At 44.4% G+C, this 23,059-nt stretch overlaps 1 protein-coding gene across 1 annotated transcript; it reads right to left on the bottom strand.

Moving 5' to 3' along the window:
- Nucleotides 1–367: 367 nt before the first annotated feature.
- adgrd2 (adhesion G protein-coupled receptor D2) lies at nucleotides 368–21,558 on the bottom strand. The gene is made up of 26 exons (XM_035785244.2): nucleotides 21,212–21,558; nucleotides 20,895–20,962; nucleotides 20,573–20,633; nucleotides 20,141–20,377; nucleotides 19,352–19,981; nucleotides 18,126–18,251; nucleotides 17,876–17,970; nucleotides 17,351–17,650; nucleotides 16,347–16,458; nucleotides 12,656–12,790; nucleotides 11,230–11,338; nucleotides 10,864–10,969; nucleotides 10,655–10,710; nucleotides 10,411–10,537; nucleotides 10,176–10,279; nucleotides 9,787–9,889; nucleotides 9,391–9,544; nucleotides 8,892–9,025; nucleotides 8,590–8,705; nucleotides 7,219–7,339; nucleotides 6,543–6,584; nucleotides 6,345–6,398; nucleotides 6,044–6,191; nucleotides 3,697–3,749; nucleotides 3,532–3,562; nucleotides 368–1,233 (listed from the first exon to the last, which is right to left on the bottom strand). Exons 2-26 carry the CDS (start codon nucleotides 20,937–20,939, stop codon nucleotides 1,226–1,228), a joined length of 3,207 nt encoding a protein of 1,068 aa, XP_035641137.1. The 5' UTR covers nucleotides 20,940–20,962; nucleotides 21,212–21,558; the 3' UTR covers nucleotides 368–1,225.
- Between the last annotated feature and the right edge of the window lie 1,501 nt (nucleotides 21,559–23,059).

Below are 23,059 nucleotides of genomic sequence, written 5' to 3'. Positions count from 1 at the left end.
TTTAGTTATGTCTGTAAAAACAGTAACGTCTACTGTTTAGTTATGTCTGTAAAAACAGTAACGTCTACTGTTTAGTTATGTCTGTAAAAACAGTCATGTCTACTGTCTAGTTATGTCTGTAAAAACAGTCATGTCTACTGTTTAGTTATGTCTGTAAAAACAGTAACGTCTACTGTCTAGTTATGTCTGTAAAAACAGTAACGTCTACTGTCTAGTTATGTCTGTAAAAACAGTAACGTCTACTGTCTAGTTATGTCTGTAAAAACAGTCATGTCTACTGTCTAGTTATGTCTGTAAAAACAGTAACGTCTACTGTCTAGTTATGTCTGTAAAACAAACTGTCTAGTTAGTAAAAACAGTCATGTCTACTGTCTAGTTATGTCTGTAAAAACAGTCATGTCTACTGTCTAGTTATGTCTGTAAAAACAGTAATGTCTACTGTCTAGTTATGTCTGTAAAAACAGTCATGTCTATTGTCTAGTTATGTCTGTAAAAACAGTCATGTCTACTGTCTAGTTATGTCTGTAAAAACAGTAACATCTACTGTCTAGTTATGTCTGTAAAAACAGTCATGTCTACTGTCTAGTTATGTCTGTAAAAACAGTCATGTCTACTGTCTAGTTATGTCTGTAAAAACAGTAACGTCTACTGTCTAGTTATGTCTGTAAAAACAGTCATGTCTACTGTCTAGTTATGTCTGTAAAATCAGTAACATCTACTGTTTAGTTATGTCTGTAAAAACAGTAACATCTACTGTCTAGTTATGTCTGTAAAAACAGTAACGTCTACTGTCTAGTTATGTCTGTAAAAACCAAAATGACACATACACAAAAAGATGACTGTAAAAAAAAGACTGAAGGTGTGATAAGCCACTCAGCAAAAGAGAATGAAACTGAAGTCTGTATGCACACGACAAATGTTGTGTTGCCTCTCTGGAACAGCGATTTCCTAAACAGCAGATGGTTCCTGACCCTGGGAATGGGACACTGTGGTGGAGGAGGAGCTGTCGCCCTAAAAAAACACTTCCTGCTTCACATGCTCTGTGTGTGTGTATTCTATATGTGCAGTTTTTGAGTGTGTGTCTATTTACACCATCTACAATATTTGTATGAGAGAGGATGCATCTATTGTGTGTATCTGTTTGTGGTATCCACTGTGCAATTCCGCTTTCTTCCCACCAGGTTATATGATAAATGTGCCTTTGTGTCCAATTCCAAACATTCCATCAGCAGCCTGTTGTAACAGAAAAGTAACACAAAATGTATTATTCTATCAACACATTATGTCCAATATAATAGATTATTCTTTCTTTGCAAAAAAGAAAACTAAAGACTAGACCTTGTAAAACCTTCATTATTGCCCCAACACAACATATTGGGTGGATTGAGTGTGTGTGGATGCGTGCCTGCGTGTGTGTCTGTTTGTCTGTGTGTGTGTGCGCGTGAATGCGTATGTGTGTGTGCATACATGCGTGTGACACAGTCAAGCTGTGGGAGCAGGTGTTTGAGTGGATGAGCGGCCTGATTGTCTAACTACTGAGGAAAATTATGTTTCCTATTGTTCTGACTGTCAACATCGGACCCCAAGTGCCACTCACACACCACCGATCAGGTGTTTGCCATAAAAGAGAAAACATTCAGCAAATCAAAGGACAAACTTTCACCTCTCTCCTTTCTGATGATTGCAAAAATCAGAAACTTTCTGTCCAAAAATGATGCAGAAAAATTAATCCATGCTTTTCTCACTTCTAGGTTAGACTACTGCAATGCTCTACTTTCCGACTACCCGGATAAAGCTCCTACCTATCTCTCTGATTTGGTCCTGCCGTACATACCTACACGTACGCTACGGTCACAAGACACAGGCCTCCTAATTGTCCCTAGAATTTCTAAGCAAACAGCTGGAGGCAGGGCTTTCTCCTATAGAGCTCCATTTTTATGGAACGGTCTGCCTACCCATGTCAGAGACGCAAACTTGGTCTCAACCTTTAAATCTTTACTGAAGACTCATCTCTTCAGCAGGTCCTATGATTGAGTGTAGTCTGGCCCAGGAGTGGGAAGGTGAACGGAAAGGCTCTGGAGCAACGAACCTCCCTTGCTGTCTCTGCCTGGCTGGGGATTCTCTGCCTCTAACCCTATTACAGAGGCTGAATCACTGGCTTGCTGGGGCTCTCTCATGCCGTCCCTGGAAGGGGTGCGTCACCTGAGTGGGTTGATTTACTGATGTGGTCATCCTGTCTGGGTTGGCGCCCCCCCTTGGGTTGTGCCATGGCGGAGATCTTTGTGGGCTGTACTCAGACTTGTCTCAGGATGGTAAGTTGGTGGTTGAAGATATCCCTTTGGGGTGTGGGGGCTGTGCTTTGGCAAAGTGGGTGGGGTTATATCCTTCATGTTTGGCTCTGTCCGGTGGTGTCCTCGGATGGGGCCACAGTGTCTCCTGACCCCTCCTGTCTCAGCCTCCAGTATTTATGTTGCAGTAGTTTGTGTCGGGGGGCTAGGGTCAGTTTGTTATATCTGGAGTACTTCTCCTGTCCTATTCGGTGTCCTGTGTGAATTTAAGTGTGCTTTCTCTAATTCTCTCTTTCTCTCTCTTTCTCGGAGGACCTGAGCCCTAGGACCATGCCCCAGGACTACCTGACATGATGACTCCTTGCTGTCCCCAGTCCACCTGGCCGTGCTGCTGCTCCAGTTTCAACTGTTCTGCCTTATTATTATTTGACCATGCTGGTCATTTATGAACATTTGAACATCTTGACCATGTTCTGTTATAATCTCCACCCGGCACAGCCAGAAGAGGACTGGCCACCCCACATAGCCTGGTTCCTCTCTAGGTTTCTTCCTAGGTTTTGGCCTTTCTAGGGAGTTTTTCCTAGCCACCGTGCTTCTACACCTGCATTGCTTGCTGTTTGGGGTTTTAGGCTGGGTTTCTGTACAGCACTTTGAGATATCAGCTGATGTATGAAGGGCTATATAAATAAATTTGATTTGAGTTGGTTTGATTTGATTGACACTATAAGGTTCCATCTGCATTTTTGTCAAAATGTAGTTATTGATATAGCCTTGTTCTGTTCAGTGTTCTCAACTTATATAGTACTCTAGATACCCAATTCGTGTTGCTATGTTCAAAAGAATACACAATAAAAATTGCTGACACCATTCAAACCGATTAGTATTCAGAACTTTAAAGCCAATTATCTTAGAATCCTCTTTTTTGCAGATAGAACATTATAGTTCCAGGCTCTCGACATGGTGAAATGACCTGGCCCACTTCAAAAACCAAAAAAGAGCTGCCAATATGTTTACAAAACACATACCTGATGTTATTACATGTAAGTCAAAATAATTGTCCAATCAAAAATCATTTAAATCTGAAGAAAATATAGATACTAGCAGAAAGGGATTAAATGATGACCAAATTGTCAGTAGACAATGTAACCTGGTTCCTTATTATATGTTTACCAGCCACATTATTTTTAATAAAGCAAGATTAAATGAAAGTCAGATTCAGCTGCCTAGGAAATGGTGAAAATACCTGAGGGCTTGAAAGCAGTCAGTTGAACCACCTGGTAAAGTAAAACAGACGTGTTGATGTCTGGGAGATGGATCAGAATTCATCAAATACACAATGAACCATTTAGGAGTGATGGCAGGCCAAATAAGAGGATAAATCTCTATAGATGCATAATACCAAACATACCTGGTTTCCTGATGCAGGTTTCAAGGAGAAACTACTTTCTTTTCCAAAACTCTCTGAAAGACAAAAAGGCAAAATCTCACATAGATGCATTTATTCACCTGGTACGAAAGGAGAAGTTTACCCAAAATCATGAATCCAAGTGATTCCATACATTGAAACTAGTTCCGTGGAGTTTGCCCTCTCCCCCTCTCCCTCCCTGTCGCACTGTACTTGAAACAGCTGCAAAAGCAGTTCAACTGACTGGTGAAGTTGCTGGGTGCAGGCCTCGTTTTGCGCTGTTGCCAATGAATTTATGATACAGAAATCTGCAAATTGTGGACAAATTCATTGTATTATTGAAAGCGTACTGCAGAATTAGCTATTTTTGTCAATAGTATCATCGGTTTTGAATCAGGAAATGTGTACTTTTCCACCCAAAACATTAGCGATTATTTTACATCATAATTTGATATATCCGTCTGACACAGCAGTGGAGATGGGTGCCGTAATCACAGATACAGGTTTTTGTAAGGACAGTGAAGTGAAGACTATGTTAGACATTAGTTATACAAAGTAAACGACAATTTCCAAAAATGTCTGACGACCAAAAAAAAGCTACTGGGAGGGGTGCTGATGGTGTCGTCGCCTGAGTATTCAGACGGAGAATTGAGGCAAATTGCAGCAGTAGCTGGATCACAGCCCCATCCCATCTCCAGGATCAACACAGACGGTGGTGCAGTTGTGGCAATTTCACTCCAATGCTGCAAATAAAGAACGTTTGTGCTGCAGAGAGAATTCGAATAAATGACTACAATTCTTACAGAAATGGAGGAACATAATGATGATGAGAAACAGTTGGTTTGCTTTTGTGACCAGAGGGATTTTGCTGCCCTCATAAACTCTGGTGTCCTGAAAAAAAATATATTCAAAAAACAAATTGGAGCACACATCTGTTTCAGCTGTGGCAAATGCAGAGTTATCTAACTAGTAGCTAAACTTTACTTTATTGCATCACTGCTCTATGAGCAAGACCGTTAGCGGGTTTTACATTATCCCAAAACACTATATATCATATGTTTATTTATCAAAATATTTTTGGGATATTATACTCTGCAATGTAAGGTGATTTTAGGTGTATTGTTTCTCAACCCGCCCTGTCATAAATACATATTCTAACCTGTAGAGAACCCAGGTCTATATGTCTACATGATATGATGCAATGGCAATAACACAATAAGAACACTTCGGACAGGCTAGTCTACCTACCTCCAAAAGCTTGTGTTGTCTGTCGCCTTCTCTTCTCAAATGCGCCTTTATATTTTGGCACTGCGCCATATCCAGCCCATGGAAACATAGTGGCAACAGCTGTATCTTTTAGTATCCTTCAGTTTCTTGTCCCCATAATTTCAGATTGCATATCTTATTCATATACATCCCCACTGAAGTGCTTGCTACACACATGTAGCCATGCAAGGTTGGCTGCAGGAGTATTTATATTGTGTTTACTATTTTGAATTGCTATTAACCTTCTTCTGCATCACTCCATATCTTTTATCAGAACACCGTGACATTTGGTGGCTTCTTCCCTTGATTTACTATATAGTGCAGTCAGGGACCGGACATCAGCTAGCTCTTGCTGACATGTCTTTTTCCACTTTATGTAACTAACTTTACCTATGATTTTTCTAACTATTAACTTTCGCACCAGGTTATTTCTCACCCCTTAAAGAATTTAATTTGTGACGTCAAGCTCCAAATAAGGGTATATTGTGACGTTTTTACATAGCACGGTCTACCCCATGAGGACGCACGTGTGCAGTTGTTAGACATCTCCGCTGCTGTGGCAGTCGGCTAGATAAGATAATAATATAAAATAATCGCAAATATTTTAGGTTGAAATATACAACTTTCCTGACTCAAAACCGATAGAACTTTTGACAAAAATAGCTCATTCGGCAGTACACTTTCAATAAAATAACACATTTCTGAATAATGAATTCACATCCAGCGCGAGTCACAAGTCATGTGACCCATTTTTGCAGCTGTTTCAGTACAGCACTACAGGGAGAGAGAGGGGGAGAGGGCAAACTCCAAACTAAACTAGTTTCAATGTATGGAATCATTTGAGAGTTTTGGGTAAACTTTCCTTTAATGCCTTTAATGGCATTCATGTCAGGTATGTTGAACACCTAAGTGTAATATCCAGACTGCATGACTCCTTGCTCCACAACCCACCACTACCCAACCCTAACCCAACCCAACCCAGCCTACCCAAAACCAGACAACCTGACCCACCCCAACCCTCCATAGCCCCAATCCTCACTCCAACCCCAGAGCCACCCACCCCACTCTGGCCAGCCTCTCCTACCGCTCTTGATGACCAGTGAGGTGGAGGTGGTGCTGCCGGGGCCTGAGATGTCGCTGGTCTCTGGGCTGGAGGGAGGTGGCAGACTCTGGGTCCACATCTGGGCTGGACCCCTCTGGGACGGCAGAAAGCTGATTGGCTGGGAACAGTTCTACAACCAATGAGATTGCATTGAGAAGTTTACATGACGCTGTCTGATTGTGTATTCAATACATGTTCACCCTGAATTAGCATAATGTTTTTCTCCAAGTTGAGAATAATCAAAATGTTAGTACGGATGTCGCTGTATGCTTTTTTGGCTCACCGTGAAAGACAAGGCTTTCCTCTTCTCTTTGATCCTCTTTATGGCATTCCTCACCTTTGAGAAAAGCAGACAATACACTCAGTACTCAGTGCTGCCACTAACGTGTTTGGCATTGTCAAATGGTTGGTATGCCACAGATAGACAACTGCATTCTGAGAGAAAGAAGCCCCGCTGAAACAGAGTTCTTAGAAAACATACCTCACTATTGTAAACCGCATACACCAGGAATATGTACAGGCCCTACAGGAAGGAAAACACAGAAGACAATGTACAATATTGTGAGTTATTTCTATGGACCCTTCAACATCCTAAGTATAGTTTGAGGATGATGAGGTTTACCTCCCCTTTCTCCGGATGAAGCCTCACAATAAATCTAAATTAACTAGCAGCTCTCTGAGGGTTACTCCGGGGCCATGGCCAGCTCATTCACATGAATTAACAACCATGCAGGAAGCTTATATGAGAGAGAGAGAGAGAGAGAGAGAGAGAGAGAGAGAGAGAGAGAGAGAGAGAGAGAGAGAGAGAGAGAGAGAGAGAGAGAGAGAGAGAGAGAGAGAGAGCACACAGAGACAGATAGCGAAAGAGAGGTAGAGGTAGAAAGAGAAAAATAGAGGGGACGTGCAGAGTACCCCCATTTGATTTATAGGTCTTATCAGGAGTGTGATGGGAAGAGAGGTGGAGGTGAATCTGGCGAGGGGCCAGCCTTGAGCCCTGCCATGACCTGTCCTTCAAAGGTCCAGACTGAGCCACCCTTTCCCACACACTACACCGCTCCCGCGGCCCACCAATCGGCTTATCTAGCCCATCTCTCTCTCTCGCTCGCTCTCTACAAACTTTTACAGACAATGATCCTTGAAAGAATGGCTTTGCTCACCTGGAAAGCATTGAGAGCGATGAAGACATAGGCCACCATCATGGATAGGTGCACCAGGACTCCACACAGCCAGGTAAGGCCCAGCACTGGAAGGAGAATAAGGACTGGTCGCGTCACAGCCCTGCAGACGTCAGACTGTCAGTATAGTACACACACCCACTCACCGACCCCCACACACACACTCTCCTGGCAGGACTCAGCTGATGCTGAATAGATGTCCATTATGAGGTCTAGCTATTGTCACACACACACACACACACACACACACACACACACACACACACACACACACACACACACACACACACACACACACACACACACACACACACACACACACACACACACACACACACACACACACACACACAACATGTAGTTATTTGACAACCACAGCTATACTTGATGCGAGTGTATTCAATTGAAATTAGTAAAAATAATAATAATAATCACATGACATTATTATCATGTATGCTCTGTGTCTCTGATTTGTTGTCGTCCTGCTGCACCTGGGCCAGGAGATTGAGTTCACGTTGAACTCTGTCTACAAGGACAAAGTGAGCAATTCCTCTTCTTCCTTTGCTTTTTTTCTCAATTGAGTCTTTTTTCCAAACTTGTGACATCTCATCACATTCTTAGGGGAACAGATAGACTGCGGAGGGGGCAGAGATGGCTTGCTTACTCCTTCACTCTCTTTACAAGGAAATGAAGAGGTGATGATTGAAAATAAATATCTCAATGAAATACTGTCTTGGTGTTCATAGATGTGCAGTGTGCACAATATCATTGTTTTATTTGTCTTGTCTCTGCATGTAGGCAGCTAAATATGAGTATGGCATGTTTAGACCCTGTCTATATTGGGACAGGACTGAACCCTATGCCCTGGTCCCTGTTTTAGAGTCCACATTGACCAGACAATGAGCTCAGTGAAGAGCACACAGACCAACACACACCCACACAGTCTGCCTCTCCGTCTCTCTAGGACCAGGTGTTAGGCTGATAAGACCTATAACAACTCCCACTACTTCAGACTCAAACGACCTCATTCTCATGCAGTTACAGTCTCTCTGTTTAGTTCCGTTAAGTTTGGCTGTGTGGATTGGTCACTTGTGGATTTGAAAATCACCTATTCCACAGATTGTGCTTCAAAGGAAAATTCCTCTGACAGCTCTCTGTCTCGTTGTATGCACGTATAAAACATACCATGAAAAGCCACCAATGTATGTGTCCTAGGTTTGCATGTGCGTAAGAGAGCAGGAGAGTCAGGGAAAGAGGACAAGAGACTGAATGAGAGATTGATTGAATGAGAGAGAGAGAGAGAGAGAGAGAGAGAGAGAGAGAGAGAGAGAGAGAGATAGTGTGGTGACTCACCAGGTCAGGTCGAAGGTATGGAGTTTAGATGCCGAACTGGGAGTGAGCATCTTTGCGCGACGACGAGCGCTGGACACTGTCACTATGACTACCCGGCAAAGCACCACTGCATTGACCTAGGAGTACACAAAGTCTTAGAACAACTGATGGACATGCCATATTGTTGCTGCATGACACATGTATGACACATGAATAATCATCACGGGTGAGCACACACACAAATGCACACACACACACATGCAAATGCACACACACACACACACAGTGAAGTGAAGTAACACAAGTAGAGCAAAGCTACATACAACCAAGATAAATAGAACAGGTCCCACAAAAGCCCAAATCATATCAGTCTCCACATTGAGCCAGCAGTGATTGTCTGCTTTGTACTTGTCCAAGGATATCGTCAAGGTTACACCAACAATCACAACAGGTAGACCTGCAAAAAGAAAGCAACAATATGTTTTTTTAAAGGAATATAACACAGGAATGTCTTTAATGAAGAGAGTTGACATTGCTGTGTTACAGGCACTGCAGTAGACATCATTCACCAGCCGTTCTATTTATTCAGACAGCTGGCCTATAGATGAGCATCTTATAACACAGCATCATGAGTGTGTTGAGCTATTTGAATAAATACACTCTTCCAATGTGGTCAGTAGGAACACAGCCTTTGGTCTAGATGAGTTGTGTTCCAGACAGCACTGTGCACAAACTGGGCTTGTAGGATATAGGCCAGTGTCTTGTGTGACTGGATGAGTCCTGTGTGGAGTGTATCAGTGTTATTGCTGTAGTGGGTTTTACCCCAGCCGATGGAATAGTACATCTTCATCCTCCGGTCCTCGCTGATGTTGACAGACACCACCTTACTCCACAGCAGCAGCCCCTCCACCAGCATCCAGGAGAAGGAGGCCATGAAGAAAAAGTGCAGCAGGGCTGTCACCACCAGACACGCCCCCTAGTGGACAGGAGGGACAAAGCATTGACACACTTGTCAGCCATTTAAGTAACACACATATAGAACCATGGTCTAGAGAAGAGAATGGAGTCCTATCATACTTTCAATGACAAAAGCAGATAAAAGCCTACAGGCACATGGATTTCTGACCCTATGCCCTCCTCTAGTTCATAGTACCCATAACCATACAGAGAATGAGATGTTTGAAGACAGACAGAGCTACTGTACGTAAAGAGTCCCACCTCGTTAGCAGAGGCCCAGTCACTGCACATTAGCAGCAGCTCAGCTATTCCCAGAGCCACGATCAGGTTCTTATGGACAGTGGTGCGGTCAGACTTAGGAACTCTGAACCCACACCACACCAGGCCAGAGGGGAGAGGGGAGAGAGAGGGGAGAGGGGAGAGGGGAGAGGGGAGACAGACACAGAGAGATGATCAAGGTCAGAACAACATGCAGCTCATCTGTGAGTCAGTAATCATACATAGTGTAAATACTAAACACAGCAGCAATAGGTCTGCTCAGCATGGTAAAGAAGACATATTGTACAGACAGAGCTAATCATTCAAACAAACACATGTCTTGTACCCTTCACATGCTAGTAGATTATTCCCTGGAGCAGAGCACCACTCACCCTACAGCAATGAAGAGGATGAAGGTGAAGAGTAGGCCACACAGGGACACTCCACAGCCGATGAACGTCATCACCTGGAGGGCTTTTTCATTCTCTGGGCTCCTCTGACACACACACACATATGTATTTATCAGAAACTGAACTGATTATAAGTGTCTGTTGACTATTCTCTATCGAGTGCACTATTTCACAATGTGGAATGTGAGGACTTGTGGAGGATAGAATGGACCTTTACCTGGACTTCATAGACTTGCATCAGCAGGGCAAAGTTGGTGGTGTGGTTGCAGAAGCAGACAGTGGAGTCGTATTGTTTAGAGATGACCTCACATCCTCTAGTAGACCACCACCCCTCTGCCTCTGGCCTAGAGAGGGACAACAGTTTACACTTTCATCGCAATGTACGGTAACCTTTACACTAATGATTCAAACACTGATTTCTATTGATGTAATGGCAGAACATTTGCTGTCATTATACTTACATCAGATCAAAGTCCCAGAATGCACAGACTGGGTCATACACGGTCCCTACAGGATTCTAAAGGAATCAATGGAACAGGACATCCTTTCACACTTACAGTAAAGGACAGACGTATGGAGGAGAACAAGGGGCATATATCATATTCTCTGTGAGCGAGGCAGAGGTATATAGTGTATAGAGGAATGTGTTCCATGTGAGTGTGAGACTAACCCGAGCTCTATGTTGGAGCTGGAAGCGTACAGCCATGCTGACAGGCTGTCCGTCACCCAGGACTGTAGTAGAGATGACAGAAGAGCCCAGGATGGTGCCCAGGTATCTGACACACATAGCAAAGCACAGGCCGTATAGGGACAGTCACACATAAGGCTGGATATCAACACTGGCTTATGCTCAGTAGGCACTAATGGAAAAAAAAGTATTTATGGAAAATGGAAAGTAATGTTCTTAATGGACTGATTCATATCTACAGTAATTCATGAAAAAAAGAATTGTCCTGTTTCAAATGATTTCTTCTCATTTCGTGCCTAGTCAGTGTCACCATGGCCTAAAACAGTTCAGAGTTCTCGTCTTCCCTACCTCTGGATGCCATCGGTGACGATGGGAAACATGGTGATGTTCTCTTGTGAGTTGAAGAGAGGCCGCAGGGAACTGTACCATGTGTTCACCACAGTCACCATCTGGAAGCCTGCTCATACAACATACACATCCACATAAACAACAACATCAACATCCACATAAACAACAACATCAACTTACACATAAACATCAACATCCACATAAACAACAACATCAACATCCACATAAACAACATCAACATCCACATAAACAACAACATCAACTTCCACATAAACATCAACATCCACATAATAAACAACAATATCAACATCAACATAAGCATAAACAACAACCACATAAACATCAACATAAACAACAACATCAACATCCACATAAACAACAAAATCAACATCCACATACACAACAACATCCACATAAACAACAACAACATCCACATAAACAACAACATCCACATAAACAACAACAACATCCACATAAACAACAACAACATCCACATAAACAACAACATCCACATAAACAACACTTCTAAGAACACTAGACAGTTTAACAATGCAGCACAAAGTGGAAACAGAGCAATATTATTGTCTCACAATAACCAGCTAATATAGATTGTGAATAGTTGTATGAAGTCAAGTGGTACTACGAATGGATGAAAACACAATGTCTGTACCATGCACCAAGTGTGTACTAGTACATACACTAAGAACACCTGCTCTTTCCATGACATAGACTGACCAGGTGAATCCAGGTGAAAGCTATGATCCCTTATTGATGTCATCTGTTAAATCCACTTCAATCAGTGTAGATGAAGGGGAGGAGACAGGTTAAAGAAGGATTTTTAAGCCTTGAGACAACTAAGACATGGATTGTGTATGTGTGTGCCATTCGTTCATTCAGAGGGTGAATGGGCAAGACAAAAGATTTAAGTGCCATTGAACGGGGTATGGTAGTAGGTGCCGGGCACACTGGTGTGTCAAGAACTGCAACACTGCTGGGTTTTACACGCACAACAGTTTCTTGTGCGAATCAAGAATGGTCCACCAACCCAACGGACATCCAGCCAACATGACACAACTGTGGGAAGCATTGGAGTCAACATGGGTCAGCATCCCTGTGGAACGCTTTCAACACGAAAGGCTGTACTGAGGGCAAACACAGGGGGGTGCAACTTGCAACTCAATATGAGGAGTGTGTTCTTCATGCTTTGCACACTCAGTGTTCAAACAGTACTTGATACATTCTTGGAATGTATTTTAAAATCCTGCTTCACTACTGTAGGTGTTTTTACTGTTAGAGGAATGCATGGTTGAGACTGTAAAGTAGTCGGCTGGCTATGATTGAAGGAGTGCATATTCTCATCTAGACACAGTACAGCTACAGACAGCACAGTTACAGACAGTACAGCGCTCTCAGGGATGTCTCTCACCATTGTCATGGAGATCCTGCATGTTCTGTATGGGGACTGAGATGCAGTCTATGTTGGTGTTGCTGTCCACCACTGGACCACAGAACTTAGACCCACTGGATTCCTCTCCCAGACGCTTCTGCTGGACCTCCAGCTCTGAATGACATACAGTAAATAACTATTCTCAGTGGAACTATAGGAAGAGGAAGGGTTGTAGTCACAGCAGCACATCCTACAAAACGTGCTAATGAGTAAACATGCAAAGGACAGAAAGGCCTGTACACTGTATGCTCCTACATGTGACCTGATGAAGACAGGTCCGCTGTGGATAGGAAGGTTGTCATTAAAGGTGGTATAAGGAACATACATAGTGTAGTGGGCAGGCCTAGCTGTCCTTTTTTGTATTATAGTAAGAGGAACAGCTAAGTGCTCCATAGCGGTTGGTAAATTACGTTGTATTGTAGCAAGATGCCTGTGTTAGGCTATAGTAGGTCTAGAAGAACAAAGGAAAGAACAAGTATGAAGCTCATGTGGCGGGGTCCAAAGAGGTCCAGGTTTCTCTGAATAGCAGTATACGCATTACCCACATGAAAAAATACTGGGTGGGTCGAACCCTGAATGCTGATTGCCTGACTGCCGTGGTATATCAGACTGTATACCATGGGTATGACAAAACATTTATTTGGACTATTCTAATTATATTGGTAACCAGTTTATAATAGCAATAAGGCACATCGGGGGTTTGTGGTATATGGCCAATATACAACGGCTAAGGGCTGTATCCAGGCACTCCGCGTTGCCTCGTACATAAGAACAGACCTTAGCTGTGATATATTGGCCATATACCACACCCCCTCGTGCCTTATTGCTTAAGTATACTATGGTATAACTACTACAGTATTCACTGTAGTGCTTTTGTGGACTTTACTGTAGTATTCACTGTAGCATTTCTGCAAACTAAAGTCAGCAAAAAGTATTTACTGTAGCATACTGTAGTATTTACTCTTTACTATAGTATAAATAATGTAGTAAAGGAAAACTGTAGTATATAATATAGTAATTAATGTGGTGTTTTCGCAGATTGTACTATAGTGTCCTCCAGGCCGGCTCGGTCCTCCCCTCCCGCTCCGTGGCTCGACGACTCATTGCGAGCTCACAGAACAGGGCTCCGGGCAGCCGAGCGGAAATGGAGGAAAACTCGCCTCCCTGCGGACCTGGCATCCTTTCACTCCCTCCTCTCTACATTTTCCTCCTCTGTCTCTGCTGCTAAAGCCACTTTCTACCACTCTAAATTCCAAGCATCTGCCTCTAACCCTAGGAAGCTCTTTGCCACCTTCTCCTCCCTCCTGAATCCTCCTCCCCCCTCCTCCATCTCTGCAGATGACTTCGTCAACCATTTTGAAAAGAAGGTCGACGACATCCGATCCTCGTTTGCTAAGTCAAACGACACCGCTGGTTCTGCTCACACTGCCCTACCCTGTGCTCTGACCTCTTTCCCCCTCTCTCCAGATGAAATCTCGCGTCTTGTGACGGCCGGCCGCCCAACAACCTGCCCGCTTGACCCTATCCCCTCCTCTCTTCTCCAGACCATTTCCGGAGACCTTCTCCCTTACCTCACCTCGCTCATCAACTCATCCCTGACCGCTGGCTACGTCCCTTCCGTCTTCAAGAGAGCGAGAGTTGCACCCCTTCTGAAAAAACCTACACTCGATCCCTCCGATGTCAACAACTACAGACCAGTATCCCTTCTTTCTTTTCTCTCCAAAACTCTTGAACGTGCCGTCCTTGGCCAGCTCTCCCGCTATCTCTCTCAGAATGACCTTCTTGATCCAAATCAGTCAGGTTTCAAGACTAGTCATTCAACTGAGACTGCTCTTCTCTGTATCACGGAGGCGCTCCGCACTGCTAAAGCTAACTCTCTCTCCTCTGCTCTCATCCTTCTAGACCTATCGGCTGCCTTCGATACTGTGAACCATCAGATCCTCCTCTCCACCCTCTCCGAGTTGGGCATCTCCGGCGCGGCCCACGCTTGGATTGCGTCCTACCTGACAGGTCGCTCCTACCAGGTGGCGTGGCGAGAATCTGTCTCCTCACCACGCGCTCTCACCACTGGTGTCCCCCAGGGCTCTGTTCTAGGCCCTCTCCTATTCTCGCTATACACCAAGTCACTGGGCTCTGTCATAACCTCACATGGTCTCTCCTATCATTGCTATGCAGACGACACATAATTAATCTTCTCCGTTCCCCCTTCTGATGACCAGGTGGCGAATCGCATCTCTGCATGTCTGGCAGACATATCAGTGTGGATGACGGATCACCACCTCAAGCTGAACCTCGGCAAGACGGAGCTGCTCTTCCTCCCGGGGAAGGACTGCCCGTTCCATGATCTCGCCATCACGGTTGACAACTCCATTGTGTCCTCCTCCCAGAGCGCTAAGAACCTTGGCGTGATCCTGGACAACACCCTGTCGTTCTCAACTAACATCAAGGCGGTGGCCCGTTCCTGTAGGTTCATGCTCTACAACATCCGCAGAGTACGACCCTGCCTCACACAGGAAGCGGCGCAGGTCCTAATCCAGGCACTTGTCATCTCCCGCCTGGATTACTGCAACTCGCTGTTGGCTGGGCTCCCTGCCTGTGCCATTAAACCACTACAACTCATCCAGAACGCCGCAGCCCGTCTGGTGTTCAACCTTCCCAAGTTCTCTCACGTCACCCCGCTCCTCCGCTCTCTCCACTGGCTTCCAGTTGAAGCTCGCATCCGCTACAAGACCATGGTGCTTGCCTACGGAGCTGTGAGGGGAACGGCACCTCAGTACCTCCAGGCTCTGATCAGGCCCTACACCCAAACAAGGGCACTGCGTTCATCCACCTCTGGCCTGCTCGCCTCCCTACCACTGAGGAAGTACAGTTCCCGCTCAGCCCAGTCAAAACTGTTCGCTGCTCTGGCCCCCCAATGGTGGAACAAACTCCCTCACGACGCCAGGACAGCGGAGTCAATCACCACCTTCCGGAGACACCTGAAACCCCACCTCTTTAAGGAATACCTAGGATAGGATAAGTAATCCTTCTCACCCCCCTAAAAGATTTAGATGCACTATTGTAAAGTGGCTGTTCCACTGGATGTCATAAGGTGAATGCACCAACTTGTAAGTCGCTCTGGATAAGAGCGTCTGCTAAATGACTTAAATGTAAATGTAAATGTAATGTAAATAGTGTGTTATTTACTGGAGTGTTTCTACTGACATGACTGTAGTATTTACTATAGTGTTTTTGTTTTATCATCTATGACATAGAAGTACAGGCTTTGTCCTTCAGGAAACCTACTGGAAACCTACTGTAGGTAACACAATATATGGTCTATAATTGGCATGTAGGTTTCTCACTTATGGGTGGCACAAATTGAGATTATGGGGTGGGGAATGGGCAGGGTACAGTATGTACTAATTAGTATGGTATTCTACAGTATACTAAGTTTACTACAGAATTCTATAGTAAGTACTGTAATATTCTATAGTATACTTTAGTCTTTTTTCATGTGGGTACACAAAGCAATATTGAACCAATAAAAATGTTAAGTGGCTAATTCTGAATTAGATGTTATTGTTTCAATATTGCTTTGTGTAGTATGTCTGCCCACTCTCTCAGCCTTTCCGAAGCACACAGAACACACTGTAACAGTCTAGAGAATGTACTGTACTAAGTGACTTACTGATGCTGGAGCTGTGAATGAGCAGATGGTCGGTTTCTGCCATCAGCCGAGTGCTCAGACTGGTCACCATGCGGTCAATACTCCTGACCACAGTCATCGGTCCACTCACCACCTGGGGCACAGGGCAGGGATAAGGGTATGGGGTTCATCATAGCAATATACTGGTCATTGGTAGGGCCCTGACCATGTGAACTGACCAGGATATTAAGCCTATAACTAGGACACAGAGTTTGGTCAGCTGGTCAAGAGACTCCTGGCTGTAGTAATTGGAGAAGAGCAGACACTGTGAGTGAAGCAGTGCTACGTGGTTGAGGAAAGCCACAGTGTTTCAGTCCTCTAGCTGCTCTAATACATTCAGTCTGGCTGTGCTGTGCTGCTGTGACCTTGAAGGGTAGAAAGGCCTGGGAGAGGGGAGGTGGGTGAAGTGGGGGAGGCGAGCGCTGCATCAATATGAACACTTATCATATGGCTACCACTAGGATACATAGACATATAATATACATGTTCTATGTCATTGTTTTGGATGGGTCTGTTAACCATAAAAGCACACAGTGCTTTCTTTAAAGAACATTCAATATGGTCTTTGTTGGATATTAAATAAAAATTGTTCAGAGATCATAATAGTCTGTGAAAAAGTGCTGCAGCAATATATAAATTAGACCTGTTTATTGTTACACTATATATTCATGGATTTAGAGGAGATTTAGAGGAGATTATATTTAGTGTATGTGCAATTAAGATTGATCAAGATTCAGCCTTATGTGTTCTGTACATGTACACTAACTAATTAAGCCAAGCGTAACCATTCATTTGATAGTTTCTCGGTCATTCACAGTATACATCTTACTGTCCTCTAGTGGAGAAATGCTCAAATCATACTCCAGTACTACATTCTTAACACCTTGTCTCTGCCTCCTCCTGTTCCCAGTCATTGCTGTAGTCTGCCACTCTGGTACCTGATGTAAACAGGGCTTCGTAAATCACTTTAAATAATTGATTGATACCTGTTTGATGGCCTGCCACTTGGGGACGTTGTCCTGGCTGATGATGCTGTCAGCCACAGTGATGAAGGTGTGGCTGAGCTCCCCAGCGCTGTTGGTGGCCCGGCTGTGGTTCCCCTCCGTGGCCATGTCTGTGGGCACGTCTGCAGCCCGCACTAGCAGTTGGACCAGGGACAGCATGTCTCTAGGCTGCAGCCCCTCTTTGGTGTCTTCCAGGGCCTGCCTGGACATGTTGAGCAGACTGGACACCTGACCCCAGCTCATCTGACCCCCTGACTGCTCCCCAATCACACCCTCCACACCCTGATGAACACACACACAAACACGCACGCACACACAAATACACACAAACACACAAAAAGAGCAGAGGATGTAAAGGAAATCAAAAATTGTAGATCAAAGAAAACTGGACATCATTTTCTGACAGAACAAAGTTAAATTGCTGTGTCAAGTTAAATAAGTTAGAGAGCAATCATAAATGTCCTAATCCTGACAGGCATCCAGTGATTTATAGTAATCAGTCTTTACCTGTGTTCCATTGGAGAGCTGCATGAGGAGGTTCATGAAGGGACTGGGATGGGAGCTCTGTAACTCACTCAACCCCTTCATCTTAACATAGCGCTCTGTTACAGAGAGCCATGTGTCAGAAACAGTCCATGGTTCCTCTCTCATGTTTTGTTAGGTTATTTAGTCACAAACTATGTTTGCTATGTTTGTTACAGTACGTAAGTAATGGTCTAGGCCTATGTATTGGCGGTCTAGATAGTAGTTGACTCACCCCTGCTGGTCCTGCAGATGAAGGGGAGTGTGGTGGAGCAGTCTGCAGAGCTGTACAAGGGGAGCTGTTGGCTAGACCAGCCCTCTAGAGCCCTGCAGCCCTGCATCTCCCTCTGCCTGTGGACCCCTGCAACACAACACACAGACATACAGCATGAGACAGCTCCAGTAACTACATAATACATTTATTATTCTACTAAAGTTCATGGAAATATATTTAAATGACTTATTTGCGTCAAGTGAGCTCTTGATTTTGTAACACCTTTGTTTACTCCATGGTCCTCTCAGTATTTGGTTTAATTTAGCATGCTATAGCATAACATGCTTTAAAGCAATTTACATGTATAAGTAAAATACTATCATATTTTCATATTCATATTCAACAACCTTTGAAAAACACAGACAATTACTTGCAATTAATTTAACCGTGTTTGAAATTTTTAATGAAAATGGCTGCCAACAAAAAGCCAGTCAACTTGTTACTTACAGAAATGGAATCCCTTTCGTGACGGTTTAACATTTTGTTGCTTTTCACTATTGAGTAGAGCTCCATTCTCTTCGTAAAGCACATACCTCATACTTGTGTGAATCCCCCTCCTCTGCCCTCCACATGGCCGTTAGCCAGGGAACGACGCTAACCAGTTTCCTCTCCCCATGACTCTCTCTCAGACAGACATACTGGATGTGTTCAGGCAGACAGCCACTGGTTTAACTGGCCTCTTTTGAGGTAGATCACCCAGAATGATTCAACAACCAACTGACAGGGGACTGGGAACAATCACCACTGCCTCAGTATTGGATTAGTAATAGCTATGGATTGATCTGGAAGAAGGACAATAGATTTGCAATAGAAAGCTTTATAAAGGTACCATATCAGAATTAAAAAGCTATGTGAAAGAAACAAAATACCTACATTCTGATTTTAAATCTGCTGGAGGCCACCCAATAATCTATTCTGATTTTTTTGTGTGAACAAATCCTTCTTCAATGGAAAGTAGGCTACCTAACTCGGACCAAGAGACCACAAGGGGCATGTGAAACAAAATGGCTGACAGTAAGTTTAAACAGCCAAGATTCAACTGCTAAGATGACAATCAAACCAAACCAAAAAATATATCAACCTTGAATCAAAAGCACTGATAAAAAGCACATCCAATAAAGATCAGATTACAGCTATATATTATGTAGGGATTTCTCATTGTTGTGTGAGTGTTGGTGCAGTCTCACCTGGGCAGAACAGATTGGCTGACACCTCTTTTACCACTGGGTGACGGGTCATATTATCATTACTCCAGGTAAATATAGCTTTCTGGGTCAAAGGTGAGCAGCCGTCCAGGGCACGGAACTGCCTCTGCTCCAAGGATGTGTCCCAGACATTCAGATCTGTGATATTCCCTACGAAGGGTTCAGTGAAGTTCCCTCCAAATGAGTCCTGGTCCTGCCCCAGGATAAGTATGCCCTCTCCATGTATGTCCCTGGGGGTGTTAGTCCTTGAGCCCATGGCCCCTCTCTCCCCGTCCACATAGATGGCCCAGTGGCCGTCAGCCTTGCGCCAAGTAACACAGAGGTGGTGCCAGGCCCCATCGTTGAGGAAGGAGGCCTTGTAGGGGAAGTGCTGCCCGTGGACAATGAGCGCCAGCAGTATGCGTCCTGTTCTGTCCACCTGCCCGCGCAGCTGGAACTCATTGGTGAAGACAGGTGCGGCGTAGGAGTACATGGTGGACACCTGGTCCCACTGGGGGTCCCACTGCACGCGGACACACACGCTCACCGCTGGCAGGGCCGGGAACATCATGTTGACACGACCGTAGCCCTCCTGAGAATCCCTGGGAAAGTTCAGGGCTTGGAAGAGCATGTCTAACAGGTAGAGACAGAAGAAGATCATCACTCTCTATGCTGGCCTTGATCACAACACAATGCCAAGGTATAGATCATCATTTATAGACAACTTGATAGAGTGGAAGAGATTAATGCAATATGGCATCAAGACATAGGTGTTGTAGTTGCTAAACTCACACTGTTTGGCTAGTGCCAGAGGCCTGCTCATTGGTCTGTTGGGGTCCCTGACCCACATGGGTCCATGCAGGCCTGCCTGCCTCTGGAGCGCCAGGGTTCCCTCCTCATCTTCAGGCTGGCCCAGGGTGGTGAGGGAGCTGAACTGGCCGCTGCAGAAGCTCTCTGCCTGGGAGAGGTCCAGGGATACGTTGACCAGCTGGAACACCCAGTCTGATGTTTGATGGACCAGACTGCCCTCTGTCATTATGACCACAAAACCACAAATAGGCATGGATCACACTTTACAGGAACTCCTCTATCATCTCTTTGAGAAAATCTCTATGGAAACAACAGGGAAATGACATGATATCCTAAAGACATTCTAGCATCATACATCAGGTTGTAAGAGTTGCTGCCATCGCATTGAAAGTGATTGACAGTTCCAGAACTCACCACCTGAGTCCATCTCTCCTTTGTCTGGCCCCGGTTGTGTTGGCTCACATTCACACAGCACCTACAATAGAGGAAACATTTACTCTGCTTTATTCTGTTGGCTAGTGCATAGACATGTAATATCCTTGATATGTACTTTCCAATGAACTCAGTATAGAAACAAGCAGAACCATGGAGTCAAATGAATAGTTGTGTTTAGCCTATGAAACGTATCAGATCTACCAATAAATAAATTAATATCTACAGTAAAACGCTGAAAACAATGAATGGATTCATATTCCACATTATGTAATTTTATATATAAGAAAGGAATAGACATTACCACTATGCAACAGAGCAGAAGCCCAGACAAGAGAGCTCCAGTCATCTCTATGTCTCAGTGTTCCACAGCTGAAACAAAACACAATGCTAACTGGTCTCTGCCTTTCAGGAGACACGGAGGTTTCTTCAATGGATTATACTGTAGCCTCTATTCATATCAAAGACCAATACACCTCTGTTCAACAATACAATGACTAACACAGTGCAAAAACATACTGTATAAACAATATTTGAAGTGTTATAGATATTATACTATATTTTGTGTATATTTCAAAGAGATCCACTTCAAATAAAATAGCGATAGGCTACTTATCTTACCGTATAACACACATCAAAGTTACCCAGTTACTCAAAGACCCACACTGCAACAGGTGATGTCCCCTTATTTGTGTAACTGGGCTTACTGTAGACTCGTAGAGAACAGACTGCTCCGTCTCCAGCTCTTACTGCCTAGTGCTACTCCAAGGCTGCTGTAACTCTCCTTAAATACTGAGGATCACTATTCTGATTTCCTGCGTGTGCTCTGACCATTGTCCAGTCTAGTCAGTTCATCCACTGTCCAGCCGCTTTAGCCTCCAGTATCTCCTGCCTGACTGGTCTCTATGGAGAAGTCTCTGCTGTGCGTTGTGAGGAGCATCTGTCCGTTGCCTTTCTGTCCAACAGTCAACCTCTGCCTTCAGCCAGCCCCCCCTCCCTAGCACCAACACCACCACCACACTCTTCAGCACCCTTGAATCAGCAGCATGCTTTGTCATGCAAATCGGGCCATTTTTTTAAGAACCCTACTTACGCAAGCAGTGCCAAGTGTTTGGCATGGAGATTTCATCAAGACCTGCAGGGTGGCAAGCATTTCTGCACCACTCTTATTGTCTGCTGCTGCTTCTGCTATTTACTGTATACATCAAGGTATGCTACATGACGATAAGTATGTGGACACCTGCTCGTTGAACATCTCATTCCAAAATCATGGGCATTAATATGGAGTTGGTCCCCGCTTTGCTGCTACTCTTCTGGGAAGGCTTTCCATTAGATGTTGGAGCATTGCTGCGGGGACTTGCTTCCATCCAACGACAAGAGCATTAGTGAGGTGGAGCACTGATGTTGGGCGATTAGGCCTGGCTCGCAGTCAGCCTTCCAATTCATCCCAAAGTTGTTCGATGGGGTTGAGGTCAGGACTCTGTGCAGGCCAGTCAAGTTCTCGACAAACCATTTACGTATGGACCTTGCTTTGTGCACGGGGGCAATAGTCATGCTGAAAAAGAAAAGGTCTTTCCCAAACTGTTGGAAGCACATAATTGTCTAGAATGTCATTGTATGCTGTCGCGTTAATATTTCCCTTCACTTGAACTAAGGAGCATAGCCTGAACCATGAAATCCTTCCTCAGACCATTATTCTTCCTTCACCAAACTTTACAGTTGGCACTATGCATTGGGGCAGGTAGAGTTTTCCTGGCATCCACCAAAACTTATTTTGTCCGTTGGACAGCCTGAAGCGTGATTCATCACTCCAGAGTCCAATGGATGTGAGCTTTACACCATTCCAGGCTGTTATAGCAGCAAAGCGGGGACCAATGCATTGCGCATTGTGATCTTAGGCTTGTGTGCGGCTGCTTGGCCATTGTAACCTATTTCGTTAAGCTCCCGACTAATTCCGGAGGCAGTTTGGAATGCGGTAGTAAGTGATGCAACCAAGGACAGACGATTTTTACATGCTACTTGCTTCAGCACTCTGCGGCCCCATTCTGTGAGCTTATGTGGCTTACCTCTTCACCTTGTTGCTCCTAAATGTTTCCACTTCACAATAACAGCACTTACACTTGACGGGGGCAGCTCTAGCAGGTACAAAGATGTGAAGAAATTACTTGTTGAAAAGGTGGCATCCTATGACTGTGCCATATTGAAAGTCACTGAGCTCTTCAGTAAGGTCATTGTACTGACAATACTTTTCTATGGCAATTGCATGGCTGTGTGCTCGATTTTATGCACCTGACAGTAATGGGTATGGCTGAAAGAGCCGAATCCACCAATATGAAGTGGTGTCCACATACTTTTGTACATATAGTGTATCAGTACATTACATAGTCAATGAGACGTCATTTACTACCTATTGGGCGGCACAGAATTGGCCCAGCGTCATCCGGGTTAGGGTTTAGCTGGGTTAGGCTG

The sequence above is a fragment of the Oncorhynchus keta genome, chromosome 14, assembly GCF_023373465.1.
Source record: "Oncorhynchus keta strain PuntledgeMale-10-30-2019 chromosome 14, Oket_V2, whole genome shotgun sequence".
Lineage (NCBI taxonomy): Eukaryota > Metazoa > Chordata > Actinopteri > Salmoniformes > Salmonidae > Oncorhynchus > Oncorhynchus keta.
Note: the sequence above shows the minus strand (reverse complement) of the source record. Positions and strands in the feature narration are given on the sequence as shown.